This window comes from Thalassophryne amazonica, chromosome 12, assembly GCF_902500255.1.
Source record: "Thalassophryne amazonica chromosome 12, fThaAma1.1, whole genome shotgun sequence".
NCBI lineage: Eukaryota > Metazoa > Chordata > Actinopteri > Batrachoidiformes > Batrachoididae > Thalassophryne > Thalassophryne amazonica.
In genome coordinates, this window is record NC_047114.1 from 44,710,320 (window position 1) to 44,726,110 (window position 15,791).

Below are 15,791 nucleotides of genomic sequence, written 5' to 3' on the forward strand. Positions count from 1 at the left end.
TGATGCCTGACATTCATGCCAAAGAGCTCAATCTTTTTCTCATCAGACCAGAGAATTTTGTTTCTCATGGTCTGAGAGTACTTCAGGTGCCTTTGGGCAAACTACAGGCAGCTGCCATGTGCCTTTTACCAAGAATTGGCTTCCGTCTGGCCACTCTACCATACAGGCATGATTGGCCTTGAGACAGTCCTGTCTCGGAGGTCTACAGACAAATTCCTTTTACTTCATACTTGGTTGGTGCACTGACATGCACTGTCAACTGTGGGACCTTATATGTAGACAGGTGTGTGTCTTTCCAAATCATGTCCAATCAACTGAATGTACCCCCAGGTTGACTCCAATTAAGCTGTAGAAACATCTCAAGGATGATCCGTGGAAACAGGATGCACCTGAGCTCAATTTTGAGCTTCATGGCAAAGGCTGTGAAGGCTTATGTGCATGTGATGTCAACAAACAAATTTGCAAAAATGTAAAAAAAAAAAGAAAAGAAAACTTTTTCACATAGTCATTATGGGGTATTATATGTAGAAATTTGAGGAAAAAATTAAATTTCATCCATTTTGGAATAACATAACAAAATGTAGAAAAAGTGAAGCACTGTGAATACTTTCTGGATGCACTGTAAATTGAAAAAAATGGAGAGTGTTGAGTGGTGAGTAACTGGTTACTTGGGCTAGGATGACACACTTATCTCTCAAAGAGTTACAAGTGTGCAATGCTGTAGGCCTTGTGTACATAAGGTTTGTATCAGCATGTCTGTGAAGTAAATATATAAAAAATTTCACTATTAGTCACAGATAATCAGATGACACGTTATTCACCTTTTGGTCTGTCATTAATTTCCAAGTGAGAACAAATGTCAACAGTAAGACAGTATGGACCCTATTTCCCAACCAGCAAAAATGATCACACAGCACAGTGCAGGTTTCATTGACAGTTTACAATTGGCACAGGTGTCATTTTCATACCCAGCGCTTGTATCATGCAACAAGCTCAACCACATTCATCTGTACACCTCTGGGTATGCTGGTCTAAAAATGAGGCGTGGCCAGGTGCAGTGCCTGTGCATTGATGTTGTGTGGCAGCAGAAAGTGATTGCACCATAGACCAACAAAAACCTAGTTGAAAGCTGTGCATAGAGTTATTCACACTGTGCATTGTTTAGATAAGCTGCAGATAGGCCTCAAGTCATCATTAGCAAACCTTTGTAATGTCAATTCAACTTCAGTTAATATGCTGCGTATATAAAATAATTATTTTGTAACGGATTAATCATTTTCTCTGCAAGTTGTCTGTTGAAAACGGCTCTAATCGCTTCCTGAATCACGGAGAGCTGTTCTCGTTGCGCGCACTGAAGAAGCTGGAGAAAGCATTTCGAGCCATCTAAAAAGGCTCCAAATGCTTTGTCAATTATTTGTCCAATTATTCTTTCTCCAGTTACTCCAGTTATTTCTCATGTTTACATTGTCATGGTTTGGTAAAACAGTTGTATGTTCTTTCCTTCTTGTGTGCAGCTGTAAAAGTATGTTTGTGATAGATTTAACATTTCGTTATAATCGTTCAGATAAGCTGTGCCCTGAGGCGGTGCGCTGACGCAACTGCTCACACTGTTCACTTCTTTACTTGAGTTGACAAGCTGCACGTAGTGTTGGCGAGTAGATCGCACAACGTTGCACAACATTTATGCATGAAAGATTTTTTGAACATTTCAAAATTCTCTTTGCGCAATTGAACGCGCCGACACCCATCTCGCATTCAATCTACACCCATTACAGACAGGTTTACTCTCCTGCATGACATAGGGCGTACAGTCAAAGTCGTGCAAGTGTCAGGGGGCCTTAACCTTACCAACCCTGTGCCTGTGCTTGCTAATGTATGGTGAATGGTTTAACATTGCTGTCACACAGTATATATGGACCCCTGAAGTATCAATCAATCAATCAACTTTTTTCTTGTATAGCGCCAAATCACAACAAACAGTTGCCCCAAGGCGCTCCACATTGCAAGGCAAGGCCATACAATAATTATGAAACACAGTCTACGTCTAAAGCAACATAACCAAGGGATGGTCCAGGGTCACCCGATCCAGCCCTAACTATAAGCCTTAGCGAAAAGGAAAGTTTTAAGCCTAATCTTAAAAGTAGAGAGGGTATCTGTCTCCCTGATCTGAATTGGGAGCTGGTTCCACAGGAGAGGAGCCTGAAAGCTGAAGGCTCTGCCTCCCATTCTACTCTTACAAACCCTAGGAACTACAAGTAAGCCCGCAGTCTGAGAGCGAAGCGCTCTAATGGGGTAATATGGTACTACGAGGTCCCTAAGATAAGATGGGACCTGATTATTCAAAACCTTATAAGTAAGAAGAAGAATTTTAAATTCTATTCTAGCATTAACAGGAAGCCAATGAAGGGAGGCCAACACGGGTGAGATATGCTCTCTCCTGCTAGTCCCCGTCAGTACTCTAGCTGCAGCATTCTGAACCAACTGAAGGCTTTTTAGGGAACTTTTAGGACAACCTGATAATAATGAATTACAATAGTCCAGCCTAGAGGAAATAAATGCATGAATTAGTTTTTCAGCATCACTCTGAGACAAGACCTTTCTGATTTTAGAGATATTGCGTAAATGCAAAAAGGCAGTCCTACATATTTGTTTAATATGCGCTTTGAATGACATATCCTGATCAAAAATAACTCCAAGATTTCTCACAGTATTACTAGAGATCAGGGAAATGCCATCCAGAGTAACGATCTGGTTAGACACCATGCTTCTAAGATTTGTGGGGCCAAGTACAATAACTTCAGTTTTATCTGAGTTTAAAAGCAGGAAATTAGAGGTCATCCATGTCTTTATGTCTGTAAGACAATCCTGCAGTTTAGCTAATTGGTGCGTATCCTCTGGCTTCATGGATAGATAAAGCTGGGTATCATCTGCGTAACAATGAAAATTTAAGCAATACCGTCTAATAATACTGCCCAAGGGAAGCATGTATAAAGTGAATAAAATTGGTCCTAGCACAGAACCTTGTGGAACTCCATAATTAACTTTAGTCTGTGAAGAAGATTCCCCATTTACATGAACAAACTGTAATCTATTAGACAAATATGATTCAAACCACCGCAGCGCAATGCCTTTAATACCTATGACATGCTCTAATCTCTGTAATAAAATTTTATGGTCAACAGTATCAAAAGCAGCACTGAGGTCCAACAGAACAAGCACAGAGATAAGTCCACTGTCCGAAGCCATAAGAAGATCATTTGTAACCTTCACTAATGCTGTTTCTGTACTATGATGAATTCTAAAACCTGACTGAAAGTATGACTCCACGATCCATATTCCACAATGGTAAATGGACACAGGGGTCTGTCTGTATTATGCTGTGAAATATGGGCCTGTTTGTGGCCATGATAAGGAGACATTGGCCAGTAGCCAGAATTATCACTGCTGAAGGCGGACATACAGGACTGGTGCGGCTGATGCTACATGCTGCAAATCTGATCAAGAATAGCCTGCCAATGACATCTGAAACATCCCATCCAAATCACGATGTTGGACTCAGTGGGCTTGGCCTTGAGATGCACCATTACATACTTTCTTTTATAGCTACTTCTACTATAACTCTGTAATCTTTTGGAATGCCCTAAGAAGTGGGTCACCCCTTTGAGTCTGGTCTGCTTGAGGTTTCTTCCTCAAATCATCAGAGGGAGTTTTTCCTTACCACCGTCACCTATCTGCTTGCTCTAGGGGTTGGTAAGGTTAGACCTTACTTGTGTGAAGCGCCTTGAGGCAGCTTTGTTGTGATTCGGTGCTATATAAATGAAATAAATTGAATTAAATTGAATTGAATAATCTAATATGGTGCTATGATAGACTGGTGCCCTGTCCAGGATGCACCCTGCCTGTCGCCCAGTGACCGCTGGGATAGGCTCCAGCTCCCCCGTGACCTTTAGCTGGAATAAGTAGGTATAGAATATGAATATTACGCTATTCTCTTTTGTCCTTTGTAAAACTTACTCTTTGTCTCTTTAGAGGGAAATCTTAAGGGATATTTAAGAGTATCACCCCACATCTTTGTGATGTCATCTGGCAAACATTAAAAAAAATACGGGATAGCGTAAGAGAGCAAAGGTTGCATTATGATACTTCCTTTAGCACAGGAGACACAAGACGAAGTGACGTGGCAGAAGAAAGTTGCTGACCTTTGAGCAGCTGTTGGTGATCGTGTTCTGCCTGTGAGTGCTCGTATGTTAGACCGGAGTATGAGAGCAGGTGTGCATGTGGGACCTGCTCCACGATCACCGCGGGGTAATCTGTCTGTCCGCCCAGCTGCAACACAAAGGACACAATCACATAGGAATGATTACGCCTGCACACAAATACGCTGATTAGCTTTTACTCACCTGTGGCACAGTGTTACCATGGTCACTGGCGAAATCAAAGACGAGCTCTGACTGCTGCAGCATGGCGACCTACACCAAACACCTGCACGCCCGTCTAACTGTATGACAACAGCATCACAGCTGTCCCCGAAAAAAAAAAAAAAAACCCAAACTGCTAACCACTTGGCTGTGTTTCTGGCGTGTTTTGGCGTACAGGTGTGTCCAGTGTTTGGGGTGGATCTTCTGCCAGTCAGCGGCGGTAATGAAGAGAGCGGCCTCTTTCCGTGCAGGGTAAGTCAACAGTTGCCGGAGTGATAAAAGCACACGGAATGACCAGAGACACCTGCGTCACAGGAAACTCATGCTCACTTCGATTTTCGATGAGGAAGTGGAGGCTGTGAAGCCGTCCTGTGGTGTGACCAAACCTGTTGGGGAAGAGCAAAGCAGCAAGCGTGAAGTAGTACAGAGAAACAAAATGCAGAGAGCAGAACACCTGCTGTGACAGACGGACGAGAAACACACGCCTCAGTAAAATACACCCCCCCTCCCCCGCCCACCAAAAAATGTGTCCAGAGTTGAACAACAAGGTTTTATCTCTCACAAATCTCACTCTCTCTATCTCTTTTTTTTGTAACTCTGATGTTGCTTCCAAAAAGAGGCCAAGCCAGCAACAGGAAGGAAGCGTTTGCACAAACGTGTGCACAGGGAGGAGGTAGCTGGCCTTGCAGTTGAAACGTCAAGTCTTTGCACAGCTATCAAGGTTTCTGAAGTGTTAATGTGCACATTCCTTTGAGTGTGACTGCAGAATGGACGTTAAGACCAGAACAGCCAAACTATATGACCCGTACGACCTTTGTGTGCAAAGTACACCACCATAATGGAGATGAAATGAAGCAATCAAGATGTGCTTGTAGTGTGGCCTTTTAGCGGGAATTCAAAGTGTTTAACAAAACTATCTTGTTAATCATTAACACAGTCGCTGCATTTTCAGAGGCCATAAATAACTGGACAAACTACATTCAAGGATTATTGTGAATACTCCAGACAGGTTTACGGCACGTAACATATTGTTTGTATGGCTTAACCCTCAAGCGACCAAGCTATTTTAGTGACTAATATTGACTTTATATTGGAATACTTCTATGTAAATGATTGTTTTAGGGTTCTTCAAATTGATTTCATTGTCTAATATATTTGTCCGTCATCCTTTTCATCCTCACTCTGGGCATCAAAAATCAGTCTCAGTGCTTGTGCAGCTGTAAATCTTGCTATTCTAAATCTGTTGGCCATGCTTCCCTGCAAAACAATAAAATATAATGATTAAAGTTGGCAAATTACAATACCATCTAAAGCCTATAATGTCGAAAATGTCAAAGATCTTCAGTGACCATGTACAAATTTGGATTATACAGTACTTGCCACACGGATCAGCAAAACAAATGCAAGAACAACATATTGACAAATTCATGGTAGGAAACTTTTTCTGATTAAAATAAGAAAAGTGGTGCACAAAAATATATATGGCCGGGGTTGTAAATGACCTCACTCAGTCACTTGACGGTTAATAATTGATGTACATGAAGTCCAAGACATAATAAATGACTGGGAAATGTTTGTGTATCCATCTCCTGATTTGTCTGTAAAAGTGGTGACTTGTATTCACAATAATACTTTTGTATGTAGTTTGTCCAGTTACTTATGGTCTCTGAAAATGCGAGAAACAAAGCTGTGTATGAAATGGTTGTAGTTCCTGAATGATTAATGTAAAACCCCTTGAATTAAAGCCTAAAGTCTACATTATAATCACATCTTTATTGTTTCAACTCCATTGTGGTGTCCAGATGCAAAATTACAAAAAATGTTGTCACTGTCCAAATGCTTTTGCATGGACCGTAACTGCTGAAAATAAACTAAGCAAATCTAAATGTACTGAAAATATATTTTGATGCAGGTTTGGCTCAGTATACATGGTTGTCATTGTAATGCTGAAAAACTCCATGCCATCTATGCACTTACCCTATCTTTCTCTGATGATGATCTTTCCAAAATTCAGGTTTTGTATAGATCTCATAGTCTGAGCAAAACACTTCCACCGATGTAATTCTAATGACAGACTACCTATTTAAAAAAAAAGAAATCCTGTTAATCCTCAGTTTGGATGAAAATGTGCTGGTAATGTTATAGAGTCCAATTTCTTTGTAGTCCATGTTTATTCCAGCTGCCCAAAGGATGGCAAGAATGTGACGGTGCTTCTTTGTTTGATACAGGCACAACATGTTTGGATCAGTTATCACACAGGAAGCACAGCTCAGTTAGGAGGCACTGCTTCCTGAGTTCCAGTGCCAAACTGCTGCCAACATCTCAGGCAATCATGGCCTTCTTGTGTTCAGCCTCCACTGATGTTTGCAGTTGTTGGCACTCAGAGCTTTAGCTTGTATATGAGACCAGATGTTATGTGTCGACGTGAGTTGAGGAGCGGACCTGCGTCAGACAGAACCCAGCGCTAAAAATAACCAGAAAGCGGTTCCAACAACAGAAACAATTTATTTTTCACCTGTGCATATTAATGTGTACAAAACTAAAAGAACATCCTTCTGGTGGAGTGACTGTTGGCACGCTCTTAAGCGCCCAAAAGGATAGAAGCCCGGTGTTCCTGGACCCACTACCACCAGACAAACACCCCCCAGGTGGACACGACAAACTGACTCTCTGTGAAGCAAAGAGGAGGTGAGGTAAGTCAGCAGTTACAACAATATCTTTCAAAAGACACACGCTATCAGCAACACATTCAGGTCTGTATTTTTTAACTTTATGCAAATGAGCAGCTTCTCACAAGTGGAGGATCACTTATCCTGCACGCCACAGCAGTGAGAAGCAAACCGCACAATTCCAGTATACTGCGTAACAAAACACCAAGTTACTATCAACAATTAGTCGAACACTTAATCACCTTTAATGTGTGCTGACAGCAAGTGTCCTCACCCTTCCTTGCTTCACGGGCTCGATGTGTCAAACCCAGGCGCGGTCCTCAGCGTCTCACAAACGGACATCACAAGGTCGAGTTCCCGGCAGTTCTGCTTGAATCACACATGACTTAAATGCAGAACGCCATCCAATTATCTGCTTCAGCTGAAAGTCTTTAAGGTTGCATGTGAGTACCAGTCACAGGTGCTACACATGATGTTGATGAGGGTGAGGATTCTTCAGCCAGCACCTTCTCCACAGACAAATCAGTTCTCATGCCACCTGAAGAGCAAAGAAAAGAAAAGAACACCAAAACATCCAGCCACACCCCCCAACACACAACACCAGAGTGAAGTAAATTTAATGCTCAAATAAATATAACCATTGATGAGAAAATAATTGCATGTGACGCTTGGTATTTTCTTGATTATTGTTCATAAGCTTTGAAAAAATCTAGACATGTGCCTTCTAAAATGCATTGAATAGATAGATAGATAGATAGATGGATGGATGGATGGATGGATGGATGGATGGATGGATGGATGGATGGATGGATGGATAGTTCGACCAATCCAGCATAGGATTTTTTTCATAAAATATACAAGAAATTTTAGCAGCAGTTTGCCAGAACACATACAGGATACACAAGCCTGGATTTGATCTGTTTTCTTGTCAATCAATCAATCAATCAATTTTTTTTATATAGCGCCAAATCACAACAAACAGTTGCCCCAAGGCGCTTTATATTGTAAGGCAAGGCCATACAATAATTATGTAAAACCCCAACAGTCAAAACGATCCCCTGTGAGCAAGCACTTGGCTACAGTGGGAAGGAAAAACTCCCTTTTAACAGGAAGAAACCTCCAGCAGAACCAGGCTCAGGGAGGAGCAGTCTTCTGCTGGGACTGGTTGGGGCTGAGGGAGAGAACCAGGAAAAAGACATGCTGTGGAGGGGAGCAGAGATCGATCACTAATGATTAAATGCAGAGTGGTGCATACAGAGCAAAAAGAGAAAGAAACAGTGCATCATGGGAACCCCCCAGCAGTCTACGTCTATAGCAGCATAACTAAGGGATGGTTCAGGGTCACCTGATCCAGCCCTAACTATAAGCTTTAGCAAAAAGGAAAGTTTTAAGCCTAATCTTAAAAGTAGAGAGGGTGTCTGTCTCCTTGATCTGAATTGGGAGCTGGTTCCACAGGAGAGGAGCCTGAAAGCTGAAGGCTCTGCCTCCCATTCTACTCTTACAAACCCTAGGAACTACAAGTAAGCCTGCAGTCTGAGAGCGAAGCGCTCTATTGGGGTGATATGGTACTACGAGGTCCCTAAGATAAGATGGGACCTGATTATTCAAAACCTTATAAGTAAGAAGAAGAATTTTAAATTCTATTCTAGAATTAACAGGAAGCCAATGAAGAGAGGCCAATATGGGTGAGATATGCTCTCTCCTTCTAGTCCCCGTCAGTACTCTAGCTGCAGCATTTTGAATTAACTGAAGGCTTTTTAGGGAACTTTTAGGACAACCTGATAATAATGAATTACAATAGTCCAGCCTAGAGGAAATAAATGCATGAATTAGTTTTTCAGCATCACTCTGAGACAAGACCTTTCTGATTTTAGAGATATTGCGTAAATGCAAAAAAGCAGTCCTACATATTTGTTTAATATGCGCTTTGAATGACATATCCTGATCAAAAATGACTCCAAGATTTCTCACAGTATTACTAGAGGTCAGGGTAATGCCATCCAGAGTAAGGATCTGGTTAGACACCATGTTTCTAAGATTTGTGGGGCCAAGTACAATAACTTCAGTTTTATCTGAGTTTAAAAGCAGGAAATTAGAGGTCATCCATGTCTTTATGTCTGTAAGACAATCCTGCAGTTTAGCCAATTGGTGTGTGTCCTCTGGCTTCATGGATAGATAAAGCTGGGTATCATCTGCGTAACAATGAAAATTTAAGCAATACCGTCTAATAATACTGCCTAAGGGAAGCATGTATAAAGTGAATAAAATTGGTCCTAGCACAGAACCTTGTGGAACTCCATAATTAACTTTAGTCTGTGAAGAAGATTCCCCATTTACATGAACAAATTGTAATCTATTAGACAAATATGATTCAAACCACCGCAGCGCAGTGCCTTTAATACCTATGGCATGCTCTAATCTCTGTAATAAAATTTTATGGTCAACAGTATCAAAAGCAGCACTGAGGTCCAACAGAACAAGCACAGAGACGAGTCCACTGTCCGAGGCCATAAGAAGATCATTTGTAACCTTCACTAATGCTGTTTCTGTACTATGATGAATTCTAAAACCTGACTGAAACTCTTCAAATAGACCATTCCTCTGCAGATGATCAGTTAGCTGTTTTACAACTACCCTTTCAAGAATTTTTGAGAGAAAAGGAAGGTTGGAGATTGGCCTATAATTAGCTAACATAGCTGGGTCAAGTGATGGCTTTTTAAGTAATGGTTTAATTACTGCCACCTTAAAAGCCTGTGGTACATAGCCAACTAACAAAGATAGATTGATCATATTTAAGATCGAAGCATTAAATAATGGTAGGGCTTCCTTGAGCAGCCTGGTAGGAATGGGGTCTAATAAACATGTTGATGGTTTGGATGAAGTAACTAATGAAAATAACTCAGACAGAACAATCGGAGAGAAAGAGTCTAACCAAATACCGGCATCACTGAAAGCAGCCAAAGATAACGATACGTCTTTGGGATGGTTATGAGTAATTTTTTCTCTAATAGTTAAAATTTTGTTAGCAAAGAAAGTCATGAAGTCATTACTAGTTAAAGTTAATGGAATACTCAGCTCAATAGAGCTCTGACTCTTTGTCAGCCTGGCTACAGTGCTGAAAAGAAACCTGGGGTTGTTCTTATTTTCTTCAATTAGTGATGAGTAGAAAGATGTCCTAGCTTTACGGAGGGCTTTTTTATAGAGCAACAGACTCTTTTTCCAGGCTAAGTGAAGATCTTCTAAATTAGTGAGACGCCATTTCCTCTCCAACTTACGGGTTATCTGCTTTAAGCTGCGAGTTTGTGAGTTATACCACGGAGTCAGGCACTTCTGATTTAAAGCTCTCTTTTTCAGAGGAGCTACAGCATCCAAAGTTGTCTTCAATGAGGATGTAAAACTATTGACGAGATACTCTATCTCCCTTACAGAGTTTAGGTAGCTACTCTGCACTGTGTTGGTATATGGCATTAGAGAACATAAAGAAGGAATCATATCCTTAAACCTAGTTACAGCGCTTTCTGAAAGACTTCTAGTGTAATGAAACTTATTCCCCACTGCTGGGTAGTCCATCAGAGTAAATGTAAATGTTATTAAGAAATGATCAGACAGAAGGGAGTTTTCAGGGAATACTGTTAAGTCTTCTATTTCCATACCATAAGTCAGAACAAGATCTAAGATATGATTAAAGTGGTGGGTGGACTCATTTACTTTTTGAGCAAAGCCAATAGAGTCTAATAATAGATTAAATGCAGTGTTGAGGCTGTCATTCTCAGCATCTGTGTGGATGTTAAAATCACCCACTATAATTATCTTATCTGAGCTAAGCACTAAGTCAGACAAAAGGTCTGAAAATTCACAGAGAAACTCACAGTAACGACCAGGTGGACGATAGATAATAACAAATAAAACTGGTTTTTGGGACTTCCAATTTGGATGGACAAGACTAAGAGACAAGCTTTCAAATGAATTAAAGCTCTGTCTGGGTTTTTGATTAATTAATAAGCTGGAATGGAAGATTGCTGCTAATCCTCCTCCTCGGCCCGTGCTACGAGCATTCTGACAGTTAGTGTGACTCGGGGGTGTTGACTCATTTAAACTAACATATTCATCCTGCTGTAACCAGGTTTCTGTTAGGCAGAATAAATCAATATGTTGATCAATTATTATATCATTTACCAACAGGGACTTAGAAGAGAGAGACCTAATGTTTAATAGACCACATTTAACTGTTTTAGTCTGTGGTGCAGTTGAAGGTGCTATATTATTTTTTCTTTTTGAATTTTTATGCTTAAATAGATTTTTGCTGGTTGTTGGTGGTCTGGGAGCAGGCACCGTCTCTACGGGGATGGGGTAATGAGGGGATGGCAGGGGGAGAGAAGCTGCAGAGAGGTGTGTAAGACTACAACTCTGCTTCCTGGTCCCAACCCTGGATAGTCACGGTTTGGAGGATTTAAGAAAATTGGCCAGATTTCTAGAAATGAGAGCTGCTCCATCCAAAGTGGGATGGATGCCGTCTCTCCTAACAAGACCAGGTTTTCCCCAGAAGCTTTGCCAATTATCTATGAAGCCCACCTCATTTCTTGTATGAAAAACCTTTTCTGTTCCAACTCTATTGTGAGCCTGTACAACAGGTTACACAGCAGGGAAAAACTGCACTGTGCACAGGTTCTAGTATCACTGCTACAGAAGCCTATAGCTCTTTTGGAGTCATCTGGGTGTCTTGTTAGCTTCCCTCACAAGTCTCCCTCATGCGTTGTAATTCAGTTTTTGAAAAATATCTTGTAGCACAGGGTCTACCAGGAAGACTCAGTTTTCAAAGCTTTTGTTCAGGTTCACATAATCAGTAATCAACTCACAGCCAATCTGAAATGTGCAACCTGTATAACTGGGATCCTTTTCTTCTTTCGGCTGCTTCCATTAGGGGTCACCACAGCAGATGAGTCATTTCCATCTCACCCTGTCTTTTATATCTTCCTCTGCCACACCAACCGCCTGCATGTCCTTCATCAATACATCCATAAACCTCCTCTTTGGCCTCTCTCTTCTCCTCCTGCCTGGTGGCTCCATCCTCAGCATCCTTCTCCCTATATACCCTGAGTCCCTTCTCTGCACATCTCCAAACCATCTCAGTCTTGTCTCTCTGACTTTGTCTCCAAACCGCCCCACCTAAGCTGTCCCTCTGTTATGTTCATTCCTAATCCTGTCCATTCTCATCACTCCCACAGAGAATCACAACATCTTCAGCTCTGCCATGTCCAGCTCTGTCTCCTGTCTTTTTAGTTGGTCTCACAACTGTCTTGTGCCTTTATGCCTGCGTAGTTACTGCAGCTCTGCACATCACCCTTGTTCTTAAAAATAGAAAACAGCACACTTCGTCTCCACTCCTCAGGCATCCTCTCACTTTCCAAGATTTGATTAAACAGTCTGGTAAGAAACTTCACTGCCATCTCTCCTAGCCACTTTCATGCCTTCATTGGAATGTCATCTGGACCAACTGCCTTTGCACTCTTCATCCTTTTCATAGCTGCCCTCACTTCATCCTTACTACTCTCTTGTACTTCCTGATTTGCTCTTGCCACATCATCCAACCTTTTCTTTTTCTCATTTTCTTCATTCACCAGCTCCTCAAAATATTCCCTTAACCTTCTCAACACACTCTCCTCACTTGTCAGCACATTACCATGTGAATCATTTACCACTCTAACCCTCTGCACATCCTTTCCAGCTCTGTCCCTTTGTCTGGCCAATCGGTACAAGTCCTTTTCTCCTTCTTTAGTATTCAGTTTCTTGTGCAGCTCGCTAAATTCATTTTCCTTAGCTTTTGCCACTTCTCTTTTCACCTTATGCCACATCTCCTTGTACTCCTTCCTTCCAATATCCCGATGTCACACTCAGTACCTTCCAAGCTAACATGCACTATGCACAATTTCTCCAATCACAGCCAGAGAAGCCTATAACGTCTTCTGGGTTGTCTTGGTGGCTTTCCTCACTCTTCTCCTTCTTGCACAGTCACTGAATTTTTGAGAACTATCTACTCCATGCAGATTCACCATAGAGTGCCATACTGTTTGTATTTCTTCATAACTGATGTAAATAAAGTCCAAGACATATTCAGTTTTCCCAGTTTTAGACATTTCTGTTGCTTACCTGTTATGTCTCCTTTGGGTTGTTTTATGGTTGTCGAGCTGTCACGGTTTTATTCCCACGGTTGGTCTCATGTTGATTTTTTTCCCTCCACTGTTGATTGTTGTTAATTTTTCCACCTGCTGTGTTCATTCCTGTGTTCACTTAGTTCCTTTGTAGCACTTTGTATCTGTTCATTTGTCTCTGAATTTGTGCCTTAGTTCTGTCACTCCTGTTACCAATGTCACAGTACTGTAAGTCCTTTCTCACTGTCCCTTTTTGACCATTGTTTTTGGTTATTGGATTGTCACTTTGTCTACCTGTACTACATTTTGGATTTTGCCACTTTTGTTGTTTGGCTGCCTGCATCCTGGAGTCCACTCCTCGAGATCCCAGTGGTTCTAACCACAACATCAAAGCCTGTATAAAACTGTAATTTTTAAAAAATTAAATTAGTGTTATGACACCATGAAAAGTAAAATACTGCAGAGAAGAAATAATGGGCTATTGCAGAAGAATCATAATTTATTTATAAAATATACAAATAGGAAACAGATGACATCAGGAATTACAATTTATAATTACGTCCACAAAGGACGTAACAAAACCATTTGCATTATATTTGTCTCGCTTTTAGCCAGATTGCGTCAAAACTACACGATCTGCACCGATTTTGACAAAACCTTCACCACATATAGATATTAGGGCATGGAATACGCCATTAAATTTTGAAGGTGATCCAGATCCGGATTCTGGATCAAGATTTCAGTTTATATAAGCTTTTAAGGATTAAGTCAAAAGTCCTTCAAGGATTCTCACTAAATTTGCTCCACAGATAATTACTAGGGCATGGAAGACTCCACTGAATTTTGGAGGCGATCCAGATCCGGATTGGTGGACGAATCTCAGATTGCTCTTGTTCAGAATAATTTATTTCTTTTAAGTTAAAACATTCACCATAGATTACTTTTTACATAATTAGTCAGAGCAGTGATGTAATTATGTATTGTGATATGTCTGGATTCTTGATGCGTGTATTGTGTTAGGGTAGTACAGGGTTTGTATGTGCACTAGTGCGTGCATTGCTTGTAACATTTAACGGTAGTTTATAGATAAACATGATTATGTTATTACACATTTCTGTGTGCAATATGGAAACACTCCTGTTTTTTTTTTAATAGTAGCAACAGACATTGCATTGCAAGACACTGCAAGTCATCCAAACAAAGATGAATTTAACTGTGTGTGTTTGAAAAGTGAACAGGTTCTGTGATGTCACAGTTCACACAGAACATGTGCACATTTGTTCTGTGAGTGGGTCTGAGTGCTGAGCGTGCCATTGTGCCATCTGTACTGTTGTATGGTGGTTGTGCCCTGCAGCCTGCTGCCCCTATGGAGGCGTCTGCAGCAGCACTGTGGAGTCTTTGTTCATCAGTTCTCTGGTCACATACGGTAGGTTTGTCTGCAGCTTCAGCACTGTGAACTCAGCCTGTGAAGTGACTGCCAAGCCCCCAAGGACACTGATAAGTCCCCATAACATTCATTCCCTAGTCTGTGTGTGCGTGTCTGAAGCAGGCCATGCTGATAACAGTACGGCAAGTGAAGGAGCAGCTGATAAGCCCCCCGTTGCTTGGGGTAACTGGGCCTTGTTAAATGAACACAGTGAAATATAGTGTGTGTAGATTGTGATGGTCATCACACATCGTTTTGTGTATATGCGCTGGCTCTCACTGAAAGTACCACTTTTTTTTTAGTGTTTCTTATTAAAGTCCCCGGCAGAGTGTTTATTCAGGCCTGTGGACAACCATATCTCGCAAACTGACATTCCCGCTCTGAGAATACTTTCGGTTTCCCTTCAGAACGTGTCAAGACACAGAAGTCACCCAGAGCACTGGGTTGCTGTGGTTTTGTGAGGCGTTTGTGTTTGTACAGTGTGGTAGACGGAATAAGAAGTGTCAGGCTTACCTTTTGTTTAAAGCTTGTGTCTGTAAAGAGGCAGAGCTGCAGCTGGCTGGAACATTCATAAGAGAAATGGAAATAGTTGTCATCCCTTCTGACAAACAGCACCGCGTCACCTCCTCACAGACCTGGGGTCAGTTTCCTGTTGCCAACCTCCACTTCCCCTGAAAGCACTGCAGACTGTAGAACAGCGAAGTGAAAATGATATTTGTTTCCCTCACAATTTTTGACAGTTGGTGCTTCCTCTTTTTTTTTTTTTTCCTCTCAGTGAACTCCACCTCCCTGTGAGTTTTGATTGGTTACCTGCGTTGTGACTCAAAGTAACCCATAGTGACCATTGTCAGTGTGGAGCAAATGTAAACACGGGTGTATTTGCAATGTAAAGCAAACAGGCGCACGGTTTGTTTTTGAGGGTGGACACCAAACACACACGTGCCATTGTCTCAACTAAACATGATTGCATAAAGAGTTCAGGATAAACACATGATCACATATTAAATAATCATTTCATGTAAATTAAAATGTGATGTTCTATGTTATTTTATTTAGAATATTAATTTAATTCTATTTCAAATATTAGCACACAGCGAAAATTCAATCAGAAGACTAAAAATGTGGACAA

The 15,791-nt window shown here is 41.2% G+C and overlaps 1 protein-coding gene across 3 annotated transcripts in view; it reads right to left on the minus strand.

Moving 5' to 3' along the window:
* The window catches only part of LOC117522416 (ETS-related transcription factor Elf-1-like), a 45,564-nt gene extending 30,135 nt beyond the window's left edge, over positions 1-15,429 (minus strand). Inside the window, exons 1-5 of one of the 3 annotated variants that reach the window (XM_034183811.1) lie at positions 15,176-15,429; positions 6,396-6,497; positions 4,401-4,804; positions 4,200-4,326; positions 4,015-4,083 (exon numbers count right to left, since the gene is read on the minus strand). In XM_034183811.1, coding sequence (XP_034039702.1) covers positions 4,015-4,083; positions 4,200-4,326; positions 4,401-4,463 — 259 coding nt within the window. In that variant the 5' untranslated portion in view covers positions 4,464-4,804; positions 6,396-6,497; positions 15,176-15,429. The remainder of the gene's footprint in view (positions 1-4,014; positions 4,084-4,199; positions 4,327-4,400; positions 4,805-6,395; positions 6,498-15,175) is intronic. The other 2 variants (XM_034183810.1, XM_034183812.1) reach the window with 2 other exon arrangements.
* Between the last annotated feature and the right edge of the window lie 362 nt (positions 15,430-15,791).